Source organism: Rissa tridactyla, chromosome 5, assembly GCF_028500815.1.
Source record: "Rissa tridactyla isolate bRisTri1 chromosome 5, bRisTri1.patW.cur.20221130, whole genome shotgun sequence".
In the NCBI taxonomy this organism is placed as follows: domain Eukaryota; kingdom Metazoa; phylum Chordata; class Aves; order Charadriiformes; family Laridae; genus Rissa; species Rissa tridactyla.
This window is the reverse complement of record NC_071470.1, coordinates 5600425-5627461: the sequence shown is the minus strand read 5'-3', so window position 1 is coordinate 5627461 and position 27037 is coordinate 5600425. Positions and strand designations below refer to the sequence as shown.

The following is a 27037-nucleotide window of genomic DNA, read 5'->3' as shown; positions in this document are numbered from 1 at the left end:
TTCATAATTACTCTGTTACAAGCTGTTTATTAGAACTTCACTTTGACAATAAATAAGGTATTTCCCAAGCAATCAAAACGTAATTATTTAGAAAGTTAAACAACTGAAGTTTTCACAATACTTTTTTTTTTTTATATACACGTGATCTACTGTATTTTAAACACCAGTTCATCCGGAGCTGTACAACAGTAGGATGTCCATTTTTTCCAATTCACACAGCAGGAGACTATGAAGACATTATCTTTAATCTGGAAGCTGTGTGTGTAAAAATAATCCAAAAACCGTATCAGCTTCAGGTTGGATAGCCCAGCTGTTACAAATGAATCTCCCTATTCATGAGACCAGCTGCCGCATTCAAATTCGGATGTATGGCTTACCCAGGAGAAATAGTGCCTTTTAGATTTACGGCTTTAAAGAACTAGTAAGACGCTCAATTCCAACAGTTCATTGTAACCCTTTGTAGTTTACCGTGCTACTGCACACACTCTTCTGCCCTCAACACAAGTGGCAGAGCACAAACTGCTGTAAAGGATGGTCATTTTCAATGTTGCAAATCTCTAGTAGCAAGTACAAACTTTGCACTTCAACTTACTGTTAATTATGAAAACGTCTTTCGGTTTTGGTCACACGAATTAGCATTTCTTCACTTAAATACTCAAGACATTTAATATGCCTTAATGATACTTTTAAGAGTTTGACATTCAAAGTTAACTTCAAAAGAATGTTCCTGTTAAATAAAGCACCAGGTTTTCCTCATATGTTTATCCTTTAAAGGAAGTCTACAAAAGACTAGTTTTAAACATTAGTTCTGCTAGGGGTTGTAATCGAAGAATAAAATTTAATTCTTATGTTTTAATCAAAGCCACGTTTCCAAAGGAAGCTTTACATATTCTGTGCAACATCCCATTTTCTTTAAGTGCAGAGATCCGGGTCTCGGAGTTACGCAGCTGCAATCGAGTTATCATCCGCTTGACGACCCTGAGGCTTTAAAAAAAACAAAACAAAACAAAACAAAACAAAAAACAGAGAATTAAAAAAAAAAAACCAAAAAACGCTGAAGACTGATGCTGTTATGAAACTCACTTTGCAATTTATTGCACTGATGACAAGCATGGCATTAAGCCTATCCTTACTCCTAAGGGTTTCCAACGGTATCACAAACACAGAGGACATCCAACTGGAATGTCAGTTTGGCCCAGCAAGTACCTGGCAGAGGCCTCAGCTCCTCAATCGCCCTGTGAAATGCCAAGAGCATCTCCAAACACATTTGGACAGCTTAGCACAAGGCCTGGCTGGCCAGAGTTGTGAGTACTACCACAGTATAAAGAGCTGATAATCATCAATGCATCCAACAGGAATGAGATTGACAGTTTCTTGGAGGAATTTTAAGCGGAATCACTAGAGATGGGAGAGAGCAAGGAGGAAGTTTTAAAGAAGAAAAGGCATCCTTACAATAAGGCTTTTTGAGGTCCTGACAACTCCAAAGCAAAAGCAAAGAATTCTGAAGCCTTAGAGATTCCACAGAAGCATTGAGAACACCACACTTTTGAGGAAAAAAGCCTTTTGTATTGACTTAGGAGGACATCTTGACAGCCAGTCTGGAAGAGCCACTGATTGACAGCATATGCAAAAAAGTAAGTTCTGCCTATCTCTTTTGGCTAAAACAAAATTGAAAGAACGCCAGGCCCATTTCCTGGAAACAGGATTACAGATGTCTGAACAAGTGCCATCTCAAGTCATATAAACAAACTCTTCAGGCTCCTCGCTTGCTAAGAGTCTGACTAAAAAGTGAATACAATATCCTGGAGACAGCAGCAGTGGAAAGAGAAAGCACTGTTTTGGGCAACTGGATTTAAATGATTCTTAAAAAGTCAAAAGCAGCCCGTGATGTGTTTTTCATGACATGACTGAAGTGTCTTCAGAGTCATACCATTTAAGAAAAAGAATCTAGAATGAGCGATTCACTGAGAGGATGTGTTTTTAGGAGTTATTTAGGGAGGTGTGGGATGCTGCAGTGTTTCAGACCCTAGTCATATGGGTTGCTCAAACACTTCTTTTTTTCCCAGGAGTGCTACAAATTACGGTATTAAAGTATTTCATTACATTTAGCTCCATTGTACTCAAAATATAGACCGCTTTAAAAACTCATTTTACAGAGCAAAAGATGGAATAACAGGGAAACATTCAGCTAGTTCATCCAATTGTAACGAAATAACTGTTGCACTTGAACAGATTTCCTAAGGATTTTGGTTGATGACACCAATGCACAACCCGAGACTTTTTAAAGCAAATAACTCTGTCACAATCCGCCATTTTAGTCTGCTTAGAAATACTCAGCTTTGAGCAGAGCTGGGGTGGTATTCCCCAAAAACCAAGCAGCGCCACAGGAAGCCTTTAAACACAAGGCACTTCTCAGTGTCTTACCTTTACAAAAATGTGTGTCGGTATGAATCGTCGGAGCAGCTGGTTAGTGAAGTTTGGGAATCGCAGCAGGTTAACGTGAAGAGATGGTAACTGCTGATAGCCAGCCATCAGAGGATAGAAATTATATAACATTTCCTGCTGCGTGCCAGGAAGGATTCTTAATCGGATCTTAAAAAAGAAAAGTAAAAAGCCACAAACACAGATAAGTTTTGTGACCAAAAGCAGCCCTCTGTTTACTTTCTGTTTACCCACTGTTTGCTTTCCAAAGCTGGAAAGAATGAAACTACTTTGCTATTCTGCTTAAACTATTCCTTGTATACCAAAACACCATGTTACCCATAAACAACATGACAAACGGCTCTTAGTCAGGCTTCCATTCAGCCCTCCTATAAATGGAGTCCCCATCCATGCGTTCTTTCAGAACCTACTTTACCTACTTTAAACATCTAACATGGGTTCGTCCTCTCTGCACGTCAACACGCATCTAATCAATGTATTCTTCACTACCAGATAAACCAGCAGGATCAGGAGATGTGACAATTTTGTACCTGTTTAAGGCCAGAGAACATGAAGGCATCACTGGGTTCCACTGACACCTCCACATCCTGCACTAAACTGGTCTTATTTTGCAGGTGATATCTGACAGGGAGGGATTCTCGGACTCGACCAAATGACGGCAGATCTTTGGAAAGAAAGAAAGTAATCTCAAATACAAAATATTTTTTTTTTTATGTATGGAACTTTAAAATGTAAGTCTATCACAAAGAGCAGCAAAAAGTTTGAAGACAAAAAAGAGATGCAATAACTAGGCATCTAAAGCATTTCTCACAAGGTTTTTCAGAAAAAAAAAAAGGATTAAAGAACAGAATATAAGTTCATTACAACTTTTCAATAAAAATTCTTCAACATCTAGTTACAAAACCCCCGACTGCTAACACTGTCCGGGAATGCTAACTAGGAAGTCCCTTTGGTTGCTGCTGGGTATTGTCAGCTTACCAAAACCCTATCAGATACTGTCAGGAAGCTCCTTCAAAATATAACAGGAAAGGATGGTGGAAGAAACTCAGTATAAAGGAAACCAAAGCGAGGAATGCATCGGAATCCTGTGTGTTCAGTGAGCTCTCCACTACCCCTCTGCTCTCATGCAGGTGAAGTGCCAGAAGAGAAACAGTTCACCTGCCCGCAAGCAGCTCCAATTCTCCAGGCTGTTTCTGCCCTGGGATGCAGCCAGGGCGTGGGTGGACGGAACAATTCTTGCCATAGGCGTCTAGAGAAGCCTACTGGGAAGGCAGCATCTGCAGAGGTAACTCTGGCCTCTGTGCTGCCACATAACACAGGTCGATGCATTGACAGCTTTTAAGAGAACGCATTTATGTAACTCCCTTCCAGCTCTTCCCTTGAACTGAAGGGGGGAAAGGGAAGCAAGGCTTGGGGCAGTCTGAGTGATGGAATGGTTTCTTTCACTAGCTCTGTAATATCCAGCATTAGTTTTCTGTCTTTTGCTGCAGTAAATGCAAGGTCTGGATGCTGTAAAACTGCGGGGGTTCTTAAAATTCTAATGGGCACGTGTATGTTGCCAAGTTACCTGCATTGACGTGGAGGGGAATGCTCTCTACAACCACATGCGGTAGCGTGATGACTGTACTAACAACGGGTACACTTTCCACAGGTGAGCTTCTGCAGGAAGAAGTCAAACGCAGACCACATTGAAAGTTATACAACATGAAGTATCAAGTGAGTACGCCAAAAGAATACCACTTATACATGACTAAATGTCCTGGTTTGAGGTAAAACAGAACCAATTTTCTGATTTGTAATTTTACTTTTTAGCTGGGCCTCTTCTAACTGACTAAAGTCTGAAATAAACGGCATATTGTTCAGACACTGTTCACTCTCAGAGTGATAAGACCTGATCATACCAAGGAACGGTATGCACAAAGGCTCTTGCTTAGACTTGTTGCTATAACGACCAAGGTCAGCTAACTTCGCTGTTTTGCCCCGTTAGAGGGTCGGAAGCGGAGAAGCATAGAGGGGTCCCACCTGCAGGGAGGAGGAGACGGGACAGGGGACCCAAAACTGACCAACAGGGTATTCCATCCCATCTGCATCACGCTCAGTATAAGAGCTGAGGGATCAAAGGGGCGAGGGGGGCTCTGGCTCGTTTTTTCTTTAATGGCCGACGTCTGAGGAGGACCCTGTCTGCTCGTCTGCCTTTGATCCTGATCCGAGCACTCCTGACTCTAGTTCTGGAATTCAGCTCCTGTCAGTCACTGACTCCAGTCTGGGACTTTTCCTGTGTCTGCTGGTGACGCGATCGTCACACTGGAAGCTGGATACGGTTTTGTACATATTGTATACTTTTTTCTTTAATTTTTATTATTTTATTAAATTCTATTAAAAATCCAAATCCTTGTACTAGATTGTTCGAAGCGAGCAAAAGAAGTGCCATAGCATGGAAATAAAATGGCAAAAGGCAAGTATAAACACTGAACAGCTCTAAAACTAAATAAAAGCGAACTAGAAGATATACCTCAATATTTGTGTTTGAAAAGGGAGTGAATACATAAACACACGATCTAGGGTGGGAAAAGAGTTTTCCCATTTCAAATGTTTGTTTGTTTCTGCTATCGCAAAACTATTCCTTTGACTTGGCTTCTTGGGTGAAATATTTCGTGACTAGAGAAAACAGGGAGTGGAAGGTGACAAAACAGCTCTGTAATTGACCTGAGATCTTACAAAAGCAGCTTCATGGAATGTTAAAACCATAACTACATAATATTTCTCTCAAGTGGAAAATGTATTTATTAAAAAAAAAATCTAACAAGCTAAGCAGTAATTAGTAAGGTCCAAAGTCTAGACAGTGCTTGCTACAGGAAGATCCAAAAACCAAAAAACCTTCCCCCCCCCAAAAAACCCAACTCACCATCCTCCCTAAAAAACAACCAACTTACTTCCTCTCTCCGTCCAGGCCAAGAGACACTTACCTCTTCCAGGAAATGATATAAGATCCAGTTGCCACTCCACTAGCGTTAGTAACTGGAGGACACCGAAGGCAAAAGCACTCGCTGGCACTCTCACCTGTCTGTAAAACAACTATCAGCAAGATTTGGTTTAAAATCAGTGTAATCATTACTGCAGAAGCCACCGAGGCTAAAAATCCAATATCACACAAAGTGTTCAGCCAGAGAGGCCTTTAAAGCACTTTACAAACTATACCTACGTAATATATAGATCCAATATTGATTGCGAAGTATCCCAATACATAAAAAGGCGATGTATACAAATAAATGACAATTTACTTTCTGAATGGAATTATGAGGTCTTTCATGTACACACAGAACAAGTCAATTTTAGAGTTTATACACACACACCAAAAAAGGAAAATAACACCGATTCAAATTCTACACTTTTCCCACACCAAGTTCCAAGACATCAACGTAAGATGCCTTGCGTGTTTTAAAATGAAAATGAACAGAGACGTTTCTCCTCTCCCACCCAAATGGATTAGAGGTAGCGAAGAGGGAACACAAGAAAAATCTAATGGCTTTGAGTTTGCACTCTTCTCTTCTTTTTTTTTTTCCTCCCCTCCTCTTGAATGAACTAAAATAAAGTACCTTTTCACTTAGAGAGCAATTTAAAAAAAATTACTATGGAAACAGATGTTTCAGTCAATAAACATTAATGATTAATTTTGCATAAGTTTTACAAGGGGGGGGGGGAAAAATCAACCAAAGGTGTATTTTTTTAATCAGTTTAATCAGCCAAAGCTCATATCTGGGGGAGTTCATACCTCCTGGCAGTTAGCCCATGAGCATCAGCCAGAAGCCATGAAGCACAAGGTGTGAGAGCTGAAGATGAAATCTCATTGTTTGAAGACTAAAGGACCTGGGAAATAATTGCTTTTTGCCAGGTAACCCTTGAATCTACAGAGGAACTAGAGTCTTGCAAGTCCTTGATTACATGGGTGGACAGCAGACCCACAATCAAGCAGCCCATCCAGACTGCCTCATTTTATTCCAAATTTTTATAGAATACCCACAATTTCCTATCTCTGACTCAGCAAATGCAAAGACAATGTTTTGTTGGAAGATTTTTGGATCAGTTCTACTGCTAAGTACTCCATTTATTTGACTTTAAAGCTAACATACTGCACTCTTAAAGGTTGAGATCTGTAATTTTTTTTTTTTTTACATTTAAATAATAAGTTATTAAACTGTGTTAGTATAAAAAAGCCTTCTAACTGTTCTTTATAGCCTATCCTGTCTAGCTTCACATTTTTTAGTTTCATGACTGCAATCATGGAGGTAGATCACATTAGACTTTGGATGCTGCCTCTATCATGTGGTAAAGCGTTTGCATTCCAGAAAGTATACGTAGCCCATAAACGCTGGAAACATTGAGCATCTTTTCATATGGATATCTAAGAAGTTGTGGATCAGAAGTACTTTCAGGTGCTTTCCCTTACATCTGTTATATTTAGAATCTTGGTTACTATCTATCATTCAAGCCTATCTACTTGATCTAGTGAATCAGAACTACATTTTGAAGCATACTGCTGTTTAAGTGGTGTTCTGGCAAGCAACTATAGTATTAAGCAGCTTTCTTTTATTTAGAGTTTGATAAGTAAATGCTGTTTAAAGTGTCCCCCTTTCTTACTCCCAACTTATGTAAAGAGTATCCTCCTGATAGAGAGCATGATCTAAGAAAACTTACCGTTCTCCACATAAGATTCCAGCTGATCTACTGGGGTCATGGAAGCTGACAGCTGTAGCTGGCTGGCGACAATAGTGAGAGGCCAAGGAGAGGCACTCAGGATGTCTGTCATCAGTAAAAACGGTATATCTGCAAATACTCTGTCCAAGTGCTCCAGCTGTCAAGACAGACACAAGATCTGGCTATTTCTAACTAAACAGGGTGTGACTATTTAAAGTGGTGTGATTCCAAAATATCAACAGTTTTTCAAACACATACCTTTGTGGAGACAAATTTGACCGCAACATCAAAAGGAAATACTGTTTCTATGGTTACAGTTTCATCCTGTATAGGTAACGAAAGGGGTGGGAAGAAGAGGGGGGGGCAAAAAATGTTATATTCAGTTTCAGAGCTGGCTATTGATGTCAAAGGTTACTAATATAACGCTACTTTTAATCACCAATTTAGCCAAGTCCTCCCCAGGGCAGAATGTCTCTTCAAGATATTTAAGAATAAATATAGAAAACTTTTCTTCCAATTATACTTATAAAACTGCCCATACCACTACCACACTGCTGACTAGCATTTTTTTTCCACTAGAGAGGCTTTTAAGAGACTTGGAATTACAGCCTTCAGATTGAGAATATTTCTTGCATTTCATGAATGTATCTCCACCAATTGGTGCATCTTTAAATCTTACCCGGTGACACTTGCAGAGGATTTCTTTCCCCTCAACGATTGTGCTGATTAAGTAAGAAACATAAACGAGAAACATTCTTGAACCAACTGTTCCACAACGAATGTATATTGTTTTTTCCAGCTGCAAAATAAAGGAGATGGTATGAGCCAAGCTATACCTAAATTACATTAATTAGGCCTAGAGCTTCCCAAAACTGGCTAATCATTTTACTTAGTCCAAGAGGCCAACAGCAGAATGATATTATTTTGACCATAAAGAATCTACTACAATGCATGATCTTAATCACTCAGTGAACGATTTTAATCAGTAGCACAGCTCCAGTTGCTTCACTACTGATGCTCATCTGTTATTTAACAGTACAAGAAAAGAACCAATACTGCGTCATATATGATGCATCCAACTTCTCGTTTACTAGTCACAATTTCAATTTGATGCAACATCTGCATATTCGATCCTCTACCATGTTGAATCACACTCACTATCATCTACTGTCCCTTCGGCAGTGCATTTAATTCACAGTTGAGATTAGCCTCCTTATTTTATTTTTTATCTCCCATCAATCCCAGAATACACCTTATTCACAAATTTAGTCCAAAAGGGGATCTAGCAAAAGAAATACCAAACTACAAGTAAACCATAGGTAAAACATGCCTTAAGTATTTCTTTTATCAGTTCAGATATCTGGAAGTAAACATAGGTCCTCCTATGAGAGTCCTATTAGTTGATCCCATTTTCTTAAGTGTGATATAGAAAGAAGGTTTTAAGCCTTCACCTTTTCCCCTGGTTGCAAGTCTCCTACAGGGATATCAGGAAGCAGTGCGGGAAAGGAGTCATCACAGGCGTCTGTTCCATGAAGAGTCACCTGAGTTTTCTGAGTCAGGTTGGCATCTTGCCCTAGGATTAAAAACAGTCTTCATATCCACACCGGCTTACGTCACTGAAGCATGAAAGCAATAACTACAAATAATAATATATTCATCTCAAAAACCACCCCCAAAACGTGAGGAATTAACGTTGTTCATTTGGTTGAGGGAAGCTTTCAAAAGTACCAGCAGAGGACAGATTTGACAACACCTTAAGTTTCATAACTTGGAGGGATCACATCCTGCAAGGTTTTTGTTTCATCTGTTTAGGCCAGGAAAAAAAGAAAAGCCTCAAAAATCAGAAATCATATCTAGATGTTCCCTACCACATACAAAACACAACATGATTATGTGATCCAAGTTTTTCTTGGTACTCTATATGAAGTAAAAAGGAAGTTTCACTGCTCTGTGATTCTTCTGTTTTGAAGAGCATGGCTTAATGATTTTCCATCTTTTTAAAATTGTTCTTCCACATCCGTGTTGAAAATACATACAAACAATGTATAGATGTTAAATGACACCATTCTTCAGTCAGAGGTTGACTAGAATAATGGCATTACTGCAATGACGTGGATAATTTTCAAAGGAAGACAAGCTACATCTTGCCAAAGAGTTGCAACCGTGGAAAATATATCACCTTCTCTATAAATGAAATGTCAAATTTCAATTGTTCTTTTAGGGTAATCAGCAAGCCCACATTGGCCTTACATCTCACGTGTTAAGAGTCGAGATCAAAAGGAGGAAAAAAAAAAAAAAAAAAAAAAAATCAAGACAGACTACTAAACACTGCTTCAGGAGCCAAGCCCAAACATCCAATTAAATAAGTCTAAAGAACACTCCACTGACTGCAGTGAACCGCAAAAAATGTATAGGGAATGTAGCTCTATTTTAGACTACACAGTACATATTGCATCCTATATGCTAGTGGCTTAAAAATATTTTTGTCTTTTAGGAAAATTGCTATAAATAGGCATACCAACTACAACATTTGGACTTCACACATTCAAAACTGTCAGCAATAACTACATACAGCTAACTAGGACTTAGACATACAATATTTGCACTTTTTCTTTTTAATTTGAAGGAATACTGTCTTAGTCTACACCACTCCCCAGATTTCAAGTGGTTTTCAAGTAGTTTAAAAAGCAAGCCACGTTGCCCAGACCAGGGAGCAAAAAAGCAGGGTTGGGTGTGGGAGAAAACCCACAAAGACCATATTTAGAAACCGTTTATCTAGCACTGTCTAATGCTTTCATCTCAGCAAGAAAAAGATCTGTCTCTTGGGAAGAGAGAAATTTAGTTATGAGCAAATGAAATAAAAGGTTAGGAAGGAATACAAGAGCTTCCATGTTTTCTTTCAAACTTAACTTTCAAGACTTCACTTTTAAAAATACCCACGTAAGCACCACTGACAAGCCGTGGCTAAGATAACCATAACGGAATAAGTCTTTTGGCTCTTGTTCTTACCACTAGTATCTCGTCATTGCCAACCTTCACTTTGGTGTGTCCCTTAATTACTGCAGGAGAGCGATTTACTGTATTTTTTCTGCATTGCATCAAGAACAAGGAGTCAATTAGGAGACTGCTGGATTAAAAGAAAATTACCCCAAATACCTGGCTTTAAACCTGCTGTAAGCTTAACATCTTTGGCCACTGTCTCCTCATGTGACTGGACTGTCACAATCAAACAATACATTTCATTAGTCAGGGCAGGAGGCTCATGACGGAGCTGAACAGAAATGTTTGGCACTCTAGAAATAATCCTTTAAGAGAAAAGACTCAGTTATTGTATGTTTCTCAAATAACAAGTTTTTAAGCTTAGTTTAAAGGAGATTAAAACAACCTATTGTTTAAGAGAGTTCTGAGAACTGGTGGCCTATTCAACTAGGAGATGCGAGATTCCTGAAAAGCAACGTGATGGGAAGAACTCTATAAAACCAGTTTGGAACCCCAGTAATAAGTGTTAATGGTTCAGATATTCTGCCAGGAAAGAAAAAGCACCTTCCCCCCCCCCCAGCCCCCCAACAGCAATCGGATTTAATTCTTTTGAATACATCTAAATTAGCATTAGCCTGTATATTAATAATTATTTTCCAATACAGTTTCTTAGGGATTCTTTGTTTCTCTGACGGCTTTTGTAACAGAACAGTAACATGTCCTATTTTACACAAAAATCTGGGAAAAGTCTGCCTAGCAAAGTTAGGCGAAGGGCAGAACTAAAGCATACTCGTATGCTCAGAGATCAATGCAAGCTTTTTCTGTACTTCTGGAGCCTCAAAAACCCTAAAGAATTAAGACAGTACATATCTTATCCCCAGTTGAGCAAAGACATATTAAAAAGCTCATATTAAACAAGTCCCAACACGACTTTCTTCTTCTTTTAGGCAGGGTGATCAGGACTTTACCAGAGACTCACAATGATCCATCATATATATATATTTTCAAGTTTTTACTCACATAGTGCTTGCCTGAACAGTCAAGCTGTCCCAGTGCACCTCATTATCTGGAAGCTTAGGTCTTCGCCTGAAGGAACGTGCTGCCTGCAATGCTTCTTGAGATGATGCAGCATCTCCACCTCCCCCACGCCAGTTCAGAATCACACATCGGCCAGATTCGCTTCCCAGGATCAAGTCCACAGAGGTGATCTGATAGACACAAGTGTAAAACACTTATCGATAACGTTGTCTTCACATCACCTACTGTAAGAATATAGTTTTCCGACTTCCAATACAGGCACAATAAAGATGTGTATCACCAAAAAGCAGACTGAAGAACACCTCACAGCTCCAGGATTTCATTTAATGAAAGAGTGGTGGGAAAAGTATCTGTGCTCATGTGTGTACAGTGCAGTATTTTGTAGTTTCCTACCCTCCCATAGTGCTATACCACCTACCCCCCCCTTTTTTTTTTTTTTAACATATTGCACATATAAAAATCACAAACAAACTCGAAGCAACTCTTAAGTTTTTGTGATTATTTTTTTGCTGTGGCATTGCCAATAAAATTTTACTCTCATTTTTGTTACTCGGTTTCAAGAATTCAAACATTTGGAACTGCAGTGACATTAGTAATGACTGCCAGATTAGAAGCAGCTTTGTAGTTTTGAGTTCTTTGTAAGCATTAGTAGGAAAGGTGTAAAACAGACTGACAAACCTCAATCTTCTTTCCTACATCTTCAGTTTTTGCAACAAATTTGAAAGTGAACCTTCTCGTTTTGCCAGGGACTAAGCACATTGTTCCTTGCGATGACTGTTCTAGAACATCACTTTTTTGATAGGCTTCTTCTACCACACAGTATTGGTTGTAATCCTACAATGGAGGAGTGGAGAAAAAAAGGTGATAAATCCAGACTTAAAACATCTTTAGAGAGTAACAGTAGCATAGCAAATATTAAGGCTCTGTGTAACTGCATCAAACTATACGGGCTCTCGCTACTTTTCACACTATTGACGTGAAACTTTGCAAGTAATTACAGTGCAATTCTTTGAGACAAGATATCCATGATATTAATGTAGCTCCATGTAAGAACACCAAGAGAAATAAGACATTAAAATCATCCTTGTGAAACTTTAGAGAGCTTAATAGAAAGACAAACATACAATAGGTGAACTCATCAAACTCCATTTGGGAGTTTTATCACAGTGTCAATATACGTGTCAAAAGTGATAGATAATGCAAAAAGAAGACACACCTTTCCAACTTAAGTATTAATATAATTTTTGGAAAGAAGTTTTGAAATTTTTTTGTGTTTAAAACCACTGATAGATATTATTCCATTCTTACAATAAGCTTCTATCACTAGGTCAGAGATAGAAGATCGTTACCTGATTATTGAAACTGATGCAGAGCTTAGAAAACCTGATAGGATGAGGACAATCAGCTCTCAGGTACACGTCAAACTGCACAGGAACATCAACATGAAAACTAGGAGCAAGAAACTTTGCTTTGCACTGCACTGGAATTAAAAAAAAAAAAAAGGGAAAACAATAAAAAAAAAAGAAGAAACAAGTAGTAGGTGTTAAACAAACTACAACATTACATTCCAGAAGCAAACTCTTGAAACAATTGTGGCAAAGACTGTTCTGTGTATACTCTTAAAACTTTAGTTTGTATGTAAAATGGGACAAGTTTGGCTATTAGCAAGAATTTGGCTATTACAGAAAGCCACTTTTCAGCACTTGGCTGAAACCTTCGCAGAGAAAACAAGAGGCAGACATCAGGCAGAAAAAAAAAAAAAACAACAACTCTGTACACTTAGATACATTTCTTTTGTAGTTAATGCTCACTCATGCCCCCTTTCTATGGAGAATATTACTTCGCACACATTCTGCTTTCTTTCCTCAGAATCCTACTTCTAAGCATGCCAGAGCATCAGAAGTATTTCAAGAAGCAAAGCATTCTTCTTTAGCAATCTATATTAGGGATAAGAGATCACTGGCTTCTCTCATGATTTTTTATCTTACCAATTTAGATAAGAACAGATCAGTGCTGAAACAAGAGATTCTGTGTTGCGGGCTTTAACACACACTTTATACTTTTTCCTAGTTCGTTATTTTTGAGATATAACTACATTGAAATTTATTTATCTGATGTAAATTTGCTTTCTTACTTACCAAATGGTATGAAATCCTGGACTTCTATTGTAAAAACATTACTGCCTGCCAAGGAAACACGGTCAGCCCACAATTTTTGTGATGCTTTCACAGCAGCAACGTCACAATCAGGTTCAGGATCAGGGCTTTCATTCTGTATCCAGACAGAAGATTACAAATAACAATAAAATAAGGTTACCAAACAGTGACCACTCTTAAGATTATTTAAAAGGTTAATAGGAGTTTTGCCACTTACCATTAGAACTTTTATTAGATTTTTTTCTATTCGAGATTTCTGATCTTCTTTAAGAGTAGATGCTAGCAAACAGAACAAAAACAGAGATTATAAGACAGAAGCAAGCATTTTTTTTTTTTAAACTTAATTTTAAATCTTTCCTTTAGATTGCATCTTTCAAAAAAAGCATTCGGGGCGGCGGGGGTGGACGGGACCTAACTTATCTACTAATAATGAAGGATTCATTCAGTTTTCAGAACTTCCCCCATTTTAAGCGTTTCCTCTTACTTCCACTGGAACCAAGTAAAATATTTTTTGGTTACACAAGCATTTCCTAATTTATTGGAACCAAGAGACCTCCAGAGAATAATGCCTATACCTTCTTTTTATTTATGTTTAAAAAGGGAAGAAACAGTAGAAGAGTCAGGAACATGCAAAGAGGCAAGCCTGGATAATATTAGAAACAACTAGAGAAGGAGACAGGGAGAAAAATGGGCTAATTAAAATAAGCACTCTCCTCTTGAAGATGAAGAAAGGCGGGTTTGTCTCATTGGCTATTCTTTAACACAAAGCAGAGTATCCTGGTTAGCTAACAGAAGATGCAAACCCATTTTTACCACCCCTACTCTAACAGTGGTATTAGTTAGCTATTTAGGGCACAAAAGGATTATTTCCACAACGCCAAGTAACAGACATCATACGAAGCAGAGTGCTTGCATTATTACTGTGCAGCCATCCTATGTCACTTTTTTCCCCTAAAACATACCACATGCGTATTTTATCAGCAGAGTGCTAGTAAAAAGTCTGACAGAAGCACATTTGGGATTTTAAAGTCCAGAAAAATGGTGCTAGTTTTTCCCCTTTAGCTACGTTACAGTTCTTCGCCCCATCCCAAAGCTCAGGAAGTTTCTGTTACATTATTTGAACAGTGTCAAACTAAGCTCTGTGCCACAGATATCCTGACACAATCTATTTGAAGGCAATGAATTTTGTAATAGAAAAGCAAGAAAATTCAACTTCCAGCACATGAGAGAAGGTAATAAAAATTCAGCATAGGTATACAGTGATATTGTAGTCAAATCACTTGACGTCCTGTAAGCACGGGGTCTGTCAGACTTCCAAATACACACACTTTTAAGTTTTTCTGTATAGGCTGAGTATATTTCTTAAAAGAATACCTCTACCCAGTAGCTCTAAAGAGTAAGTTATATAGTCTTTTAGCTGGGCCATCAGATATGAACATTTCAGAGCTGTCGTCAATATGGAAGTGAGAAGTGTCCACCATCCTTCACTGCGATATTCACACATAACATAATCTAAGAGTCTGCAATACAGTAAAATTAAGAAAAAAAAACCCAAGTTATACACACCAATATTTTTAGACACTCCCATTTACTTGGTGTCATTAATACAAAATTCATCTTCACTAATATAAATTCTTGACTAAAGTCAAGTCTACTGTCTACATATGACAGCGATTTATTGAAAACAGCATGAAGTTATTGTAAAGAAACACATTTATTCCACGACTTTTCTATTTCAGGCTAGAACAATTTTAACAAGAGAAAAACAGGAAAACTCAAGTGCCTTCACATAAAGAAACTAGCAAAACAGAAACTGGACAGAATAGTCTTCATCCAGCATTGCATTAGAAATATGCTTTACTATTGAGTATGTGGTAAGTTTTAAGAAAAAGAAACCAAAATCCCACAATAAAGTCCCCTTCCAAACTGAAGATTTTTAGTGTTCCTTAAGCTGAGATGTTTCTTTTCCCTCCTATCCCCTGCTCCCTTCAAGGGTTTCAAAAACCTACAGACACCACACACATCAATCTTTATCGGGCAAAACTGCATAACCTAATATGGTTTTAATACTCAGCAACGTTTGCTATTACTAGCAAAGCAGAGAAGTGAATTATTTTTTTTTTTAAAACTCTTTTCAACTGTTCAAGACAAGAGTTTCTGCCTACTTCAGAAAAATCTACCCAAACATAAATAAGAAATGCTGTTCGCATAAAAATTAGGCTTGATACAAATTGACCTGCTTATCTTAGCCTATCTTCTGCTCCATGTAGCTTCCAGTCAGCCAGTAACAACAGTAAATACATCTCTCCTACTTCAAGCACACTCCCTTTACAACATGTGATCTTTGAAAACTAATGAATGAAAACATTACGGGACTCTTAGTTAACATGACCTTGACTCTGTTTCCCCTTAAAAATACAAAATTAAGAAACTAAGCATAAGACACATGCTTCAGAAAAGATGGTAGCTGTACCTCAGCACTAAGCTTTCCTAGCTCTGTAGTCATTAATAGCAGAAAACTGCACCAATAAAAATAATTCCTTTTGCTAACTCCCTGGTATATAAACAGAATTTCAGCTACTTTTCCATATTTTTTGAATTTTATAACTACAAAGTTTGTAATTAAATTAACTATATTCTCATTGTAGTAGCAGGCAAGTTTCATAAATCACTTCTGGGAGAGAGAGAGAGACTCAATCAGTGAGCTAGAAATACATAATATTTGCCCAATAAGTCAAATCCCCACAACATCTTACAGCAGGAAGTCTTTCTACTCTACTAACTGACTGACTCATCATATCTGTTTTGGTTTTTTTTGGTGTAAGTGGAGTTCACAGACTCCAAAGCTCGTGCTTCAATCAAATCCAGGTACTAGGAGCATCTCAGATGAGCTTCCAACATTATTCCATACCAGTGAGACATGGGGTCTTAGTGAGAAGAACAGCACGTGAAAGCGGCAATCATGAGTGGTACTCACTTCAAAGCTTTGGTATAATCTTTAGCGTAGTAATATTCTTCTCCCATCTGAACCACTGACAGAAAAAAATAAGTGTATCAGGTCAATACTGAAAGTCTTTGAAAAATTAATTTTAAAAAAAATGCATCTGGTTATCTGTACTCACTCAAATGACTTTTCATTCTTGGACATTTGTATTTCTTGAACTGCGCGACAGCATTACTCAACAAAGCTATTATTAGCTCCTAATAGATAAAACCATTACCAGTATTATTACATATGCAAACATTAGGATAATGTTAGAAAACAGACTTTGACTTTTATTTTTGTAGAATAAAACTTACCGAGTGAAGGACATTTTTCTCTTTCAACTGTAGGGATAAAATCCCCAGCTTCTCCTTTTCAGGATCAGAAAGATCAAAGCCTGCATAAGACAATGAAAAATCCATGAAATTGGTATTTTGTCCAGACCCAAAAGGGAACTATTTATGTAGTGAACTAGATGCAATGCAAGCTCCAACTCAAGCACGCTCAAACTCTTAAACATTCTTTTGCCTAGGAAACAGATATAGCGTTTTAAGAACTCATCCATCCTCCATGTTCTAGAAGGGAAATTCTGGAAAAAATATCTTGCCTTTTGTTAAAAAAAAAAAGTTATCTGAAGCGACCCCAAAATAGCAAACTACAGCAAGACAACCTAGTCTTTAGGCTGCATCTGTTAACATTTAAAGCACATATGTTAAGACAAATTTTTAGCCCTTTTCCTATCTGATCTCAAGCAAGGATTCGAGCTTATGTTTCTCCACATGAAGAACTATATAGGGCCTTAAAAGACTAAACTCTTGTGGAACCAAAACACCTGAATATATTGCAACAGGTAAAGTTTCTTTTCATCTTAAACTGTTTAACCTTGGCAGTAGATTCTAATTTTATAACACTTGAAGATAAGAGAGGTTAGACAGTTCTGTATTTACAGTAAATGAAATAAAGTCTTTAAAAGAGAGCAGTAATAAAGTGGCAAAGCCCAAAGGACATGCAGAGAATGGAGAACAGGAGACCAAACAGAGAATGAGAAAGGGAAGTAAGACCACAGTCAACAATACACATGCAGTTCTGAGATCTTCATTCATGCATAGCTCAAAGCTGTACATTCAAAGTCTCAATTTCTGAGAAAACATCCTCCTTAATAGGAAAACCACAAATTCCTTTTTGGATTAAAATCTAGTCATTGCATCCTCTCAATCCATTTTGAAATCCAAAAAGCTTTTTCAGAAAGTAAGTCATGAGTTCCTGTCTACAGTTGGCAAGATACAGCACGGCTGGCAAGATGAATTTATAACAACCACATTCAGGGACATCGTTACTTTTGCTGTACCCAGTTCTCCAACTTCTCTTCCCAGGACTGTGGTTCACTGCAGCCAGGCATTCCCGCTGAACGCTGGTTACAGGTAGCTTAGGCAGCAACAGAAAGAAAGCAGCAGCAGAGCTTCAGCACGGCTCTACGCAACCTTGCTGAAAACCTGATCCTGTATAAACCTGAGGTTCTCTTTTCTCTCTGTTGTAGAGATCAAACACATTTCCTGCACTTCCAATTGGTGTTCAAGTCGTACCACCAGCTAACAAGAGAGCGAGGTCCCAACCCTGCGCCTGTCTCAGTGGAAAAGGGATTACATGCTGATGCCCACTAAATCAGCTGGCAGGATCAACAGCTCAAGAATTTTGTCTGAATGCCACAGATACAAGACACAGAAACATACTTAATATGCCCTGCCGCCATGGTCGTTGCCCATAGAAGTCAAGCACTCCAGTTTGCGTTTCCAGGGGATCCGGATTGGGATATATCACAGAGGACTGTAAATTCAGCAAATATAGTCATAAAAAAGGGGTTCATGTTTCATTTTAAAGCATTAAAAGTGATTCGATGCTCCCATATACATGCACATAAGAGAAGAAATTTGCTCCAAAACATACAACTTTCCGGCCACCTGTATAAAAATAGTACTTCAGGAAACCCAAACGTTTAAATACTTCTCATTCAGACTGACATCCTACTTCTTTCATCTCAAATACTGTTAAAGAATAACTGGGTAATCCTTTTTAAAACTAGTTCCTAACAAGATAATCCAAGAATAATAAACAGCACAAATAGGAACAAAGACTTTTTTAAATAATTGGGACACGTCAGATGGAGAGTAGCTACATATATGTTTAATCAACTGCAAAGACTGGTTTTCCATGCAACCCTTTCTGCCATGCAAGTCTCAAAAAAACCCTCAAAACAACAACCACCACGCACCCACCCACCCAAATACTAATGCTCCTGTCTCTCTGCTGCCTGTCAGTCACCAGGTACAGCGTATATATAGAGAAATATACTGGAAAAACAAAACAGTAAGTTTTCAAGTACCCAGAGATGTAGAAAGTACACTATTTTTTTAGGAAGTATTTTAAAAACACATCAGAATTTTTTGGAATGAAATAAACACTAATGCATGTGCTCTGGAGTAACTTTTCCAATGCATAACAAATACTTGTAACGTTAATAAGCATCAAAAAAACCCACATATCCTTTTCTTAGATTTCATTTACACATATTACAGATTATTCCACTACCATCTGAGACTCAAACGTTAGCTAACTGACTATCTGGTTACTCGCAAAGCATTCTCTCCCCTCCCAACTTACATCATGGTTACAAAGCATACTTGCTAGTTGTTTTCGTTCCTGTGCATAGTAGGCTGCCTGCTGGTAATAGAAACCTGGATTCTGCGTTTGAATTGCTGTCAATCCCAGCTTAATCGCCTCATCAAACAAGTCACCAAAAGCTTGAAATCTATTAAAAAAATTCATAACCAAGATTACGTACAGAATAGCAATTTGAACTGAAAGGTACGCTTCAATTAAAAATTCTGTTTAGTCTTAAGAGAGATGATGCTTCTCTAACTTTTGCACCTAAGTTCTACAGCTGCATTTGTGTCATATCCTGTTCGTTCCCAGATAAGAGCGGTCAATAATCAATGCAACACAGAATAATAGCATACCGCTTTTATGATCTAGTGTATCTCTTTCTTAGAGAAAGAGCTCAGGATTCGTATCTTGCTTGGACAAGTAAAACAGCGAACTTCGCAAGGCTATACAAGAACTGAAACAGAAACATTACTAAGGAAAAACATACTGTTTAGACATCCAGGCAGCATGCTCAAAAGCCAGTTCTGCACTTCCTATTTTTTTCTTGCACAAGTCAATATGTTTCCTGAACTGAGCAATTGCATCCAGTGGAGTATTATGCTGAAAACAGAGACGACAGATCTAGAAGAAATCAAAATAAGAGCGAAAAAAACTGTGTTAGGCCGCTAAGGATTAGCTTTGAAAAACAAAAAAACCACAAACCAAAAATGCCACTCGCAAAAACACAAACAAACTAGTTTTACATATTTCTGATGAGCTCAAATAGCATAGAAGACAGTGGGAGAAAACCAGATGTAAACCATAATGTACTACACTCGAAACCATGTGGTCCCCTATTTCACCTAATGTTATTTTTCTTCCCCTTCTCCCCCAAGTCATCAACAGAAGACTGCATAACTCAAGGCTAAATTTAAGATGGAACTGCAAAGCCATTAGGGAGGATCATTATCTTTGAAGCCTGCAGTCTGCAAATAAAATTTGATGGAGTCCAACTCCAGGATTGTTGTAAGTGGTGGGACAGTTTTCTTTTACCTAAAACCCCCCAAAATACCACAGAAGTATGGTCTGATTCTTAAAGAGTTATTTTCCTCCTCCTAACAAGCAGGAACTGAACTAGACTGGCTTAAGCTTTGCAAGATGACAAAAATAGTCAAGGAACAAGCAACCCTTGTTTTCATTCCCCCCGCACAGAGTGAGAGTTAAAGAGAGTCTAGTCTTTCAGATGACTGCATCTCATATGAACTCCAGTCCTTCAAGACACTCCCAAAATTCAGCTAAGGATCTTTCTTTTGTGTGGAATTCAGAAGTCTTCGCAAGTCTGGCATTCCACTGACAGCTGTTTGTAATTCATCTCCTTAAAAGCAATATAAAATTGAACTTTTAAACATTTACACATTAAAGATGCATCAACTTTTTTATTTTTTAAGTAAAGGTTGTGAAAGATTACAAGCGCACTTGTTACCTTGTAGTTTATAAATCCTGCCATGGTCTTGATTTCCAGCATGTTTGTTTCATGAGCCCTCAGTTCATGCACAAGATTATAGGCAGTCCTGTAATTTCTACGCAGGAATAATTAAATCAGAGTTAAATCATACAAGATAATAAAACTTAAAAAAAGGATTGCTGACAGCGGAAAACAGCCTTCCAATCAGAGTGTTCTTCCCAGTGAAGAACTCACCCTTTACGTACATGTTTAAGTAATTTTGCATTCAAAAATATTTATCATAGTCTATGGCTTAGCAGTAATTTGGGATATAGAGGGTGGGGGAAGATTACGTGAGTCTTACTTGAGAGCATTCTGCGTATCCTGTTTCAGCTCACTGAAGAATGCTATTTTGAACTGGTGTCTAACAAATAAAAGCTGCAAAATATAATCAGTGTACATCATTCACAAACATCCGAACCTGCTACCTACAAAGCAGACAGAGGTGATAATCTCAGAGGTTCACATAATATAGCAGTTGACTTGAAAATGCAACTGTTTCCTAATGGTTCTCTCTGCCACCATGATGCAGCAGTGATCTTTCAACAGATTTAATCTATTCCAAGCCTTTCACCTGGTACAAGGGAGAGGCTTTGTAACACCCCAAAACCTCTACACCAGTGTCGATTCCCAGAGAGGAAAGCTGGCAATTGCAACAGAACATTGCATGTCTGAGCAAATATTTAACAATTTGAAAAGCAAAAGCTAAAAGCCAAATCAAGGGCAAGTTTAAGTTCTGAACTTCTAAGGGAAGCACTTCCCACATATAGAAATTTTTTAAAAATTTATTAGAATTATTTATTATTATTAGGGTCTATTTTTTTTTTTTTTTTTTTAATACGAGAACTTCATTTTTGGGCTGTGGCTCTTCCTGTAGCCTTTCCTCTAAGGAATATGAGGAAGACAAATAAATGAAAGAACAAAACCAATCAAAGTTTAAGTTGCAGAAAATAAAACCAGCTTTACTTTCTGTACTGAAAGAAGGCATCTCAAGTTGGAAGGGGAAAATAAAAATGTTTAAGCAACAAACAACCCTCATTTTCATGTTTTAACATGCAATATAACTTGCACAGTATTTAAAAAATACAGTAACGTTACCTGATGAGTGGTTTTGTTCAAGAACTCCTTATGAGATTTAACTCTTCGTATTTCTGTGTAATAGTAAGTCTGTGCGTGCTCATAGAAAGCATTTTCCAACCTGCAACAAAGTTGCTCTTAAGTTTCATTAAGTTTCTCCCACATACAAAGAAATTCTGAAGTTTTTCAGAATAAGTTATTTTTAAACATGCTTATTTTAGGGTTGGCAAAGTAGCTTGAAGTATTACTAAACTCTTCTTTAAGTTACCACACAGCGTAAGAGTCTGCAGACAAAAAACTCTTCACGCAAAACCTTTCACTGGGGTAACACACAGTAGAACAAGTAGGTTTGAAAGCTTTATATATTGATTTCTCATACAACAATCTCTAGTATTTAACATGAGAAAGTCTGAGGATAAACTGTTCAGATTTTGCAAGGCAACAGAAAGTAGAGAGACGCCTCAGTCAAAACAAGCAAGTTTTGCAGAGGCTCTTCGGATAAGTCTGAACAGGTCAAGATCTTACTTGCTGGACTGTGGCGGGACAAGTGGGAAGGAAAAAATAGCAGTAAATAAAATTATGAGGGCACAGACCAGGTTTCATCATTCTGTCCAAACATCAACAGCTACCTGTACGTGTACGAGGCTGAGGAGCATCTAAGAAGCATATGCTGCATGATCATATTAAAATAAGTAAAATCAACTAGAACAAGACCAGAATCCAGGCAATGCACACAGGAAATAAAGGATGAAGCACGTGTTCTGAGATTTGGCCAAGAAGGGATCCCTGCAGACTTTGACTGAGGCAGGTCACAACTTGTGTTCTGCTCGTCACCCAACAGAGGATGGGCAGAACAACGGCACAGACTAATGGACAGCAACTATTAATTAGGAGTTCAGTCACAAAAGGAAGACAAGATAAATTAAGTCTACCTATCATACTTATTTTAGCAGTATATTGCAGCCGTATAAGAAAAGACAAGCCAGTCCAAGGGGTAAAAAAAAAATTATTGTTTTACTACTATGAAATCTCAATTAAAAATATCGAAACAAAAAGATTAATAACAGGAATTCTGACATTATTACATGCTCAATTTTTTTTTTTTAAATGTGCACTGAAAGCTACTAATCCCTAATGATAGGGCTTTATGTTCACAAACTTGGAGACAGTTGCAAATCTCATATCAAAATGCAGCTATATGCAGTTTGCAGAGGCTTCCACTAGTTAACACATGGTAAACATTCCCTCGTTAACACTGAGCAAAATATAAAAAAACAGAAGCAATGGCTACTTTATTTTGATCAATTCTAGTAGCGGATACCATAACAGCTTCGATTTATGTTGAGAACTTCACTGTTTATATGTGAATATGAGGGTGAGAGAAGGAAGAATTAGTCTCTCAGGCCAAGACCCTTCCTCTCCCAGGGCATGTCTGGAAAAATTAAAACTAATTTTAATAAACCATGATTTGCCTTAGTTTGAGCCTTTCTTTTTGGGTCTACACAAGACTATCTTCCTTTCCCTCTGTTCTGTTTTTGAGAGGCCTTTATAATTTATTTCAAGCCGCATTCCCTGTAAATACTAAAACAGAAAGCACAAGAAACAAAAAATGACAAAGATGTAACATTTGCAACCAGAAAAATGCCACTGAGCATAAAAAAAAAGCAAAGACCTGCTAATACAGAATTACACCTAATGAAACATTTGTAGGGAAAAATATTTCAAACCAGCAGGGCCAAAACCGCTGTAGAGGCAGAAAAGCCCACCTTGCCTCTATCCAACTTGAGGAAGGGAACGTCTTGGGACAGCTAATAATGTTTCTTCAAAAGCAACATCTCTGACAGTCATTACTCAGCCTCACAGAGAAAGGGGAGCTGTGTTGAATTCATCAGCTTGCAGAATAACTTGAAGAATTCCACCAAACAGATAAAACACTCACTGCTGGTCTGCAATGAGCGTACCACATTGCAGGCATCCCAACTCATCAACTCTCTCAACCTCTCCATTAGCAAACAGCGCAAACCAGTGTTTTACAGTCACTTACCTTATAATATAACCAACAAGGTGATCAGTGTGTGGAAGTACAAAGAGGGATTTTCCAGAAAGGTCACAAGCATTACATAAAGCCGCTGCCCTCTCCGATGCAATAACATCTTCCCCTGGCAAAGACAAGGAAAGTGCGAGTAAGCGGCGTGTGGTGCTGCAACGTTAAACTCTAAAAGCTTGATGAGTACAAGGTATGGAAAAATCTAATATAGATAAAACTAAGACCATATTCTTTCTTACTTCTTTCGGAGTACTACATGCTTCATCCAGAACACATTACAGAAGCTTTCTAGGAGTAGCTTAGCTAGCAACAACCTACAAAGATGACATAAGCTTTTCATCTCTCTCACAGCATTAAATATCCTGTGGCTTGAGAAATACAATAGCATCCAGAAAAGACAAACATATATAGCAGGTAGAGAAAAAATGAAGTCAAAAAATGGTTTGCCAGACACTAGGAACTAAGCAGCTACGGCTGAAGCAGCAGGTTTACAGAAACATAAAACATATCCCATTTCACAGCTCCATCTGACTCCAAAATGTTGTTGATCAAAACTGAGTCACACTAAAAGGCTTCTGTAGGTACCAAACACCCTTCCTCTAAATTCTCATTGCTTCTGTATCTTTTCTTGATCTAAAGCAAGGTTTAAAATGCAACTTGCTTACAAGAAGGCAAACCATTTTTTATACTGTGTATCAAAAGATGGACTTGGACTTCAGAGGAAGAAGTTATGGATAAAAGTATCAAATGTTTAGGGTCAACCACTCTTTCCATCTGTACACCGTCCCACAGACACAATGCACATACTGTACATAGATGACATTACATTATAAACTGCAGATAATGTGATAAACAATAGCTTAGTCCGCCAGGCCTCCTGAAAAATGAGATCACCGCAACTGTGCACAGAGTTTTCTAGTACCTGGAGGTAACGGTGTTTTTTTCTGAATTAGAACCACAGCAACTTTTGTGTTTCTTCCCTGCAAACTTTGCCTAAAACAAGAACAACAGCATAGTGTCAAGGTTTCACTTATTTGTGAATAATCAGGGGAAAAAAAAAAAAAAAAAAAAAAAAGAGATTTCAGTCTAGATGAAAGCAGTGAAAGAATGCTATTTAAGAAATAAAACCAAACACAACAGCATGCTGCATCATCCACAGAATGCTGCGCGCTCTTCTTTGTTCAGATGGGACAAAGTGGTTGTGCAGAGTTTAGCAAGCAAAGTTTCAGGGGCTGTTTTTACTTTACTGTTTCTTTACTGTCAATTGTACTTCAAAAAGCAAAGTTCAAGTTACCCTTAATTTGTGTCTAAGAAAACAATAATATATTTATATATCCTAGAATGCAAAAAGGATTCTGCAATTCACATTTACCATTAGCTTGTAGCACATTATGAACCAAGAGAAAAAACCCTACCTGACAATTTCAACTCGAGTGGCACATTCCGACTGTTTTTCTTTCCATTGCGGCTCATCCCAGTCTAGTTCATAGAACACCACAACAAGTGCTGGAACCAAATTCAGGTGTTTGTTCATCCAACCAGTCTTCAGGATTCCTTTTGGAATATACCATTCATAGGATGTCCTCTGAAAACATTGAGGTTATTAAAGCAAGTTACAAAAGCCTCTTAGCATAGCAGGAGAAGGGGAATTGCCTCTGCATTCTTGTCATTTGTGGATATGTTTGTTATCTTCCCTTTAACATTCTTCCCCTCAAGTCTTTGCTTCCTATTGAGTAAGGCACACACCTCATTCCCTGGCATCAGGGCCTGATGCCAGAGATAACAGCAACAAAGAACAGCAGATTTCAGGTAGACTGGAGAAAAAGGTCAAGTTCAGAGGCACATTTCACACACCTTCATGAAAAATTAGGTTTATTTTAAAAGGGGGCTCTTCAGGGGCTCTCAAACAGAGCCAGGAGAACTCAGTTAGTATTCCTGATGCTTGCCAGCACCACAGAATTATGTAGTTTTCCAATGCTTAAACCCATTGACATTGCTTTTTAACTGCCATTGCAAAACAGAAAGAAGAGCAGAGATATTCTTTCTGCTGAATTTTGCTTAAAGGCTTTATATTTTCTGCAGAATACTCCAGTTTCAAATATCTAGTTTCTCTAGAGTCAGACTTTGGGTTTCACTAAAGCTCCAATTTTACAAGCGTACCTTAATGCTGAATAAATGAACAGTTAGACTTTGGGTTTCATTAAAGCTCAAATTTTACAAGCATACCTTAAAGCTGAGTAAATGAACAGCAAGTACTTTAAAAAGCAAGTCATATTGGCTTTTTCTACTTCTGGCTTACAAGCTTAGGCACCCTCGTTTTCTATGTGTTCACAGCACTCTGTCACAACACCTTTAGCCCTGACAATTTTTCTCAGGCTTCAAGCTCCCTCCGCTTCCACTCCAATAGCGGGGGCAGAGGCAGCAGAAGTCAGGCTTAGCGTTAAGCAGTGCAAGGGCTGCTCAGTAAACCAGGCAGCTCAATGCTGAGTAAATGAACAGCAAGTACTTTAAGAAACAAGTCTACTGGCTTTCTCTACTTCTGGCTTACGAGCTAAGACACCCTGGTTTCCCATGCATTCACAGCAGTCTGTCACAGCGCCCTTAGCCCTGACAATTTTTCTCAGGCTTCAAACTCCCCTCGCTTCCCCTCCAACAGCAGGGGAAGGCGCAACAGAAGCTGGGCTGAGCATTAAAGGCTCGTATATATAAAGTTTACTAGGCATTGAGGGCTGCTCGGCAAACCAGGCAGCTCAACCCAGCCCCTTGCTACTGCCCTTCCCCTCAGGGAGCCACCGACTTCCGCAACCCCCCTTCCCCCGGGGCCTGACGGTGGCTTTTTTGCGAGGGGCCGGGGAGCAGCCGGGCCACAGGCCGCTCGCTACCTTGGTCCGGCACTTGGGGTACTCGTGGTCGCCGGGTAGCACTTTGAAGGAGATGGGGACGCGGTCGGCCCTCCGGTTGGCGCAGAAGGCGTCCCAGACGGCTCGGTGCACGGCGTTGTACACCACGTCCAAGCCGGTGAGGGTGACGAACGCCATAGGCCGGCAGCACAGCTCCACCGGGAAGTCCCACTGCGTCGGGGTCATCCTGAGACCGGGCAAGGCGGCCTACGAGGCGGCGGGCGGGCCGGCAGCCCTCAGCGCAGCCCAGGCCGGCCGCTCCTCCCCGGCTGCGGCAGCTCGCCGCGGCAGCTCCCCGCGGCCCAGGCCGGCCACTACTCCCTGGCCGCGGCAGCTCCCCGCGGCACCACCAGGCGCTGACAGGGCACTGGGCCCGTCCCGGGCACCACTCACCGCCGGGACTCGGCCCCGCCACCAGTCACGGGAGGCGTCGGCGGGCAGGGCGAGGGAGGGCCGCCGCCTCAGGAAGCGAGCGTGGGACGGACAGCGGAAGCCACCAATCGGCGCCTCCGGTCCACAGCCAGGCCAATCAGAGAGGACCCACGCGGTTGCGTCACTGGCGAAGGAGCCAGTTAG

General features: G+C 39.1%; 1 protein-coding gene across 4 annotated transcripts; it reads right to left on the bottom strand.

The window, feature by feature from the left end:
• On the bottom strand, positions 1 to 26937 carry TRAPPC11 (trafficking protein particle complex subunit 11). Of its 4 annotated transcripts, XM_054202482.1 has the most exons (29): positions 26444 to 26934; positions 24977 to 25146; positions 24484 to 24554; positions 23559 to 23673; positions 21536 to 21635; positions 20742 to 20815; positions 20417 to 20513; positions 19442 to 19575; positions 18952 to 19099; positions 18024 to 18117; positions 16611 to 16690; positions 16433 to 16511; positions 16288 to 16342; positions 14685 to 14830; positions 13528 to 13589; positions 13293 to 13425; positions 12504 to 12634; positions 11833 to 11988; positions 11137 to 11324; positions 10294 to 10442; positions 8589 to 8710; positions 7817 to 7936; positions 7396 to 7461; positions 7138 to 7294; positions 5409 to 5517; positions 4010 to 4101; positions 2973 to 3106; positions 2425 to 2592; positions 1 to 984 (listed from the first exon to the last, which is right to left on the bottom strand). In XM_054202482.1, exons 1-29 carry the CDS (start codon positions 26645 to 26647, stop codon positions 940 to 942), a joined length of 3399 nt encoding a protein of 1132 aa, XP_054058457.1. In that variant the 5' UTR covers positions 26648 to 26934; the 3' UTR covers positions 1 to 939. The 4 variants fall into 4 exon arrangements, 3 of the variants coding, with proteins under 3 accessions (XP_054058457.1, XP_054058458.1, XP_054058459.1); XM_054202483.1 differs by lacking the exons at positions 1 to 984; positions 2425 to 2592 and having other exon boundaries at positions 5409 to 5506; positions 7138 to 7319; positions 26444 to 26937; XR_008466555.1 differs by lacking the exons at positions 1 to 984; positions 2425 to 2592; positions 2973 to 3106 and having other exon boundaries at positions 4051 to 4101; positions 7138 to 7319; positions 26444 to 26937.
• Between the last annotated feature and the right edge of the window lie 100 nt (positions 26938 to 27037).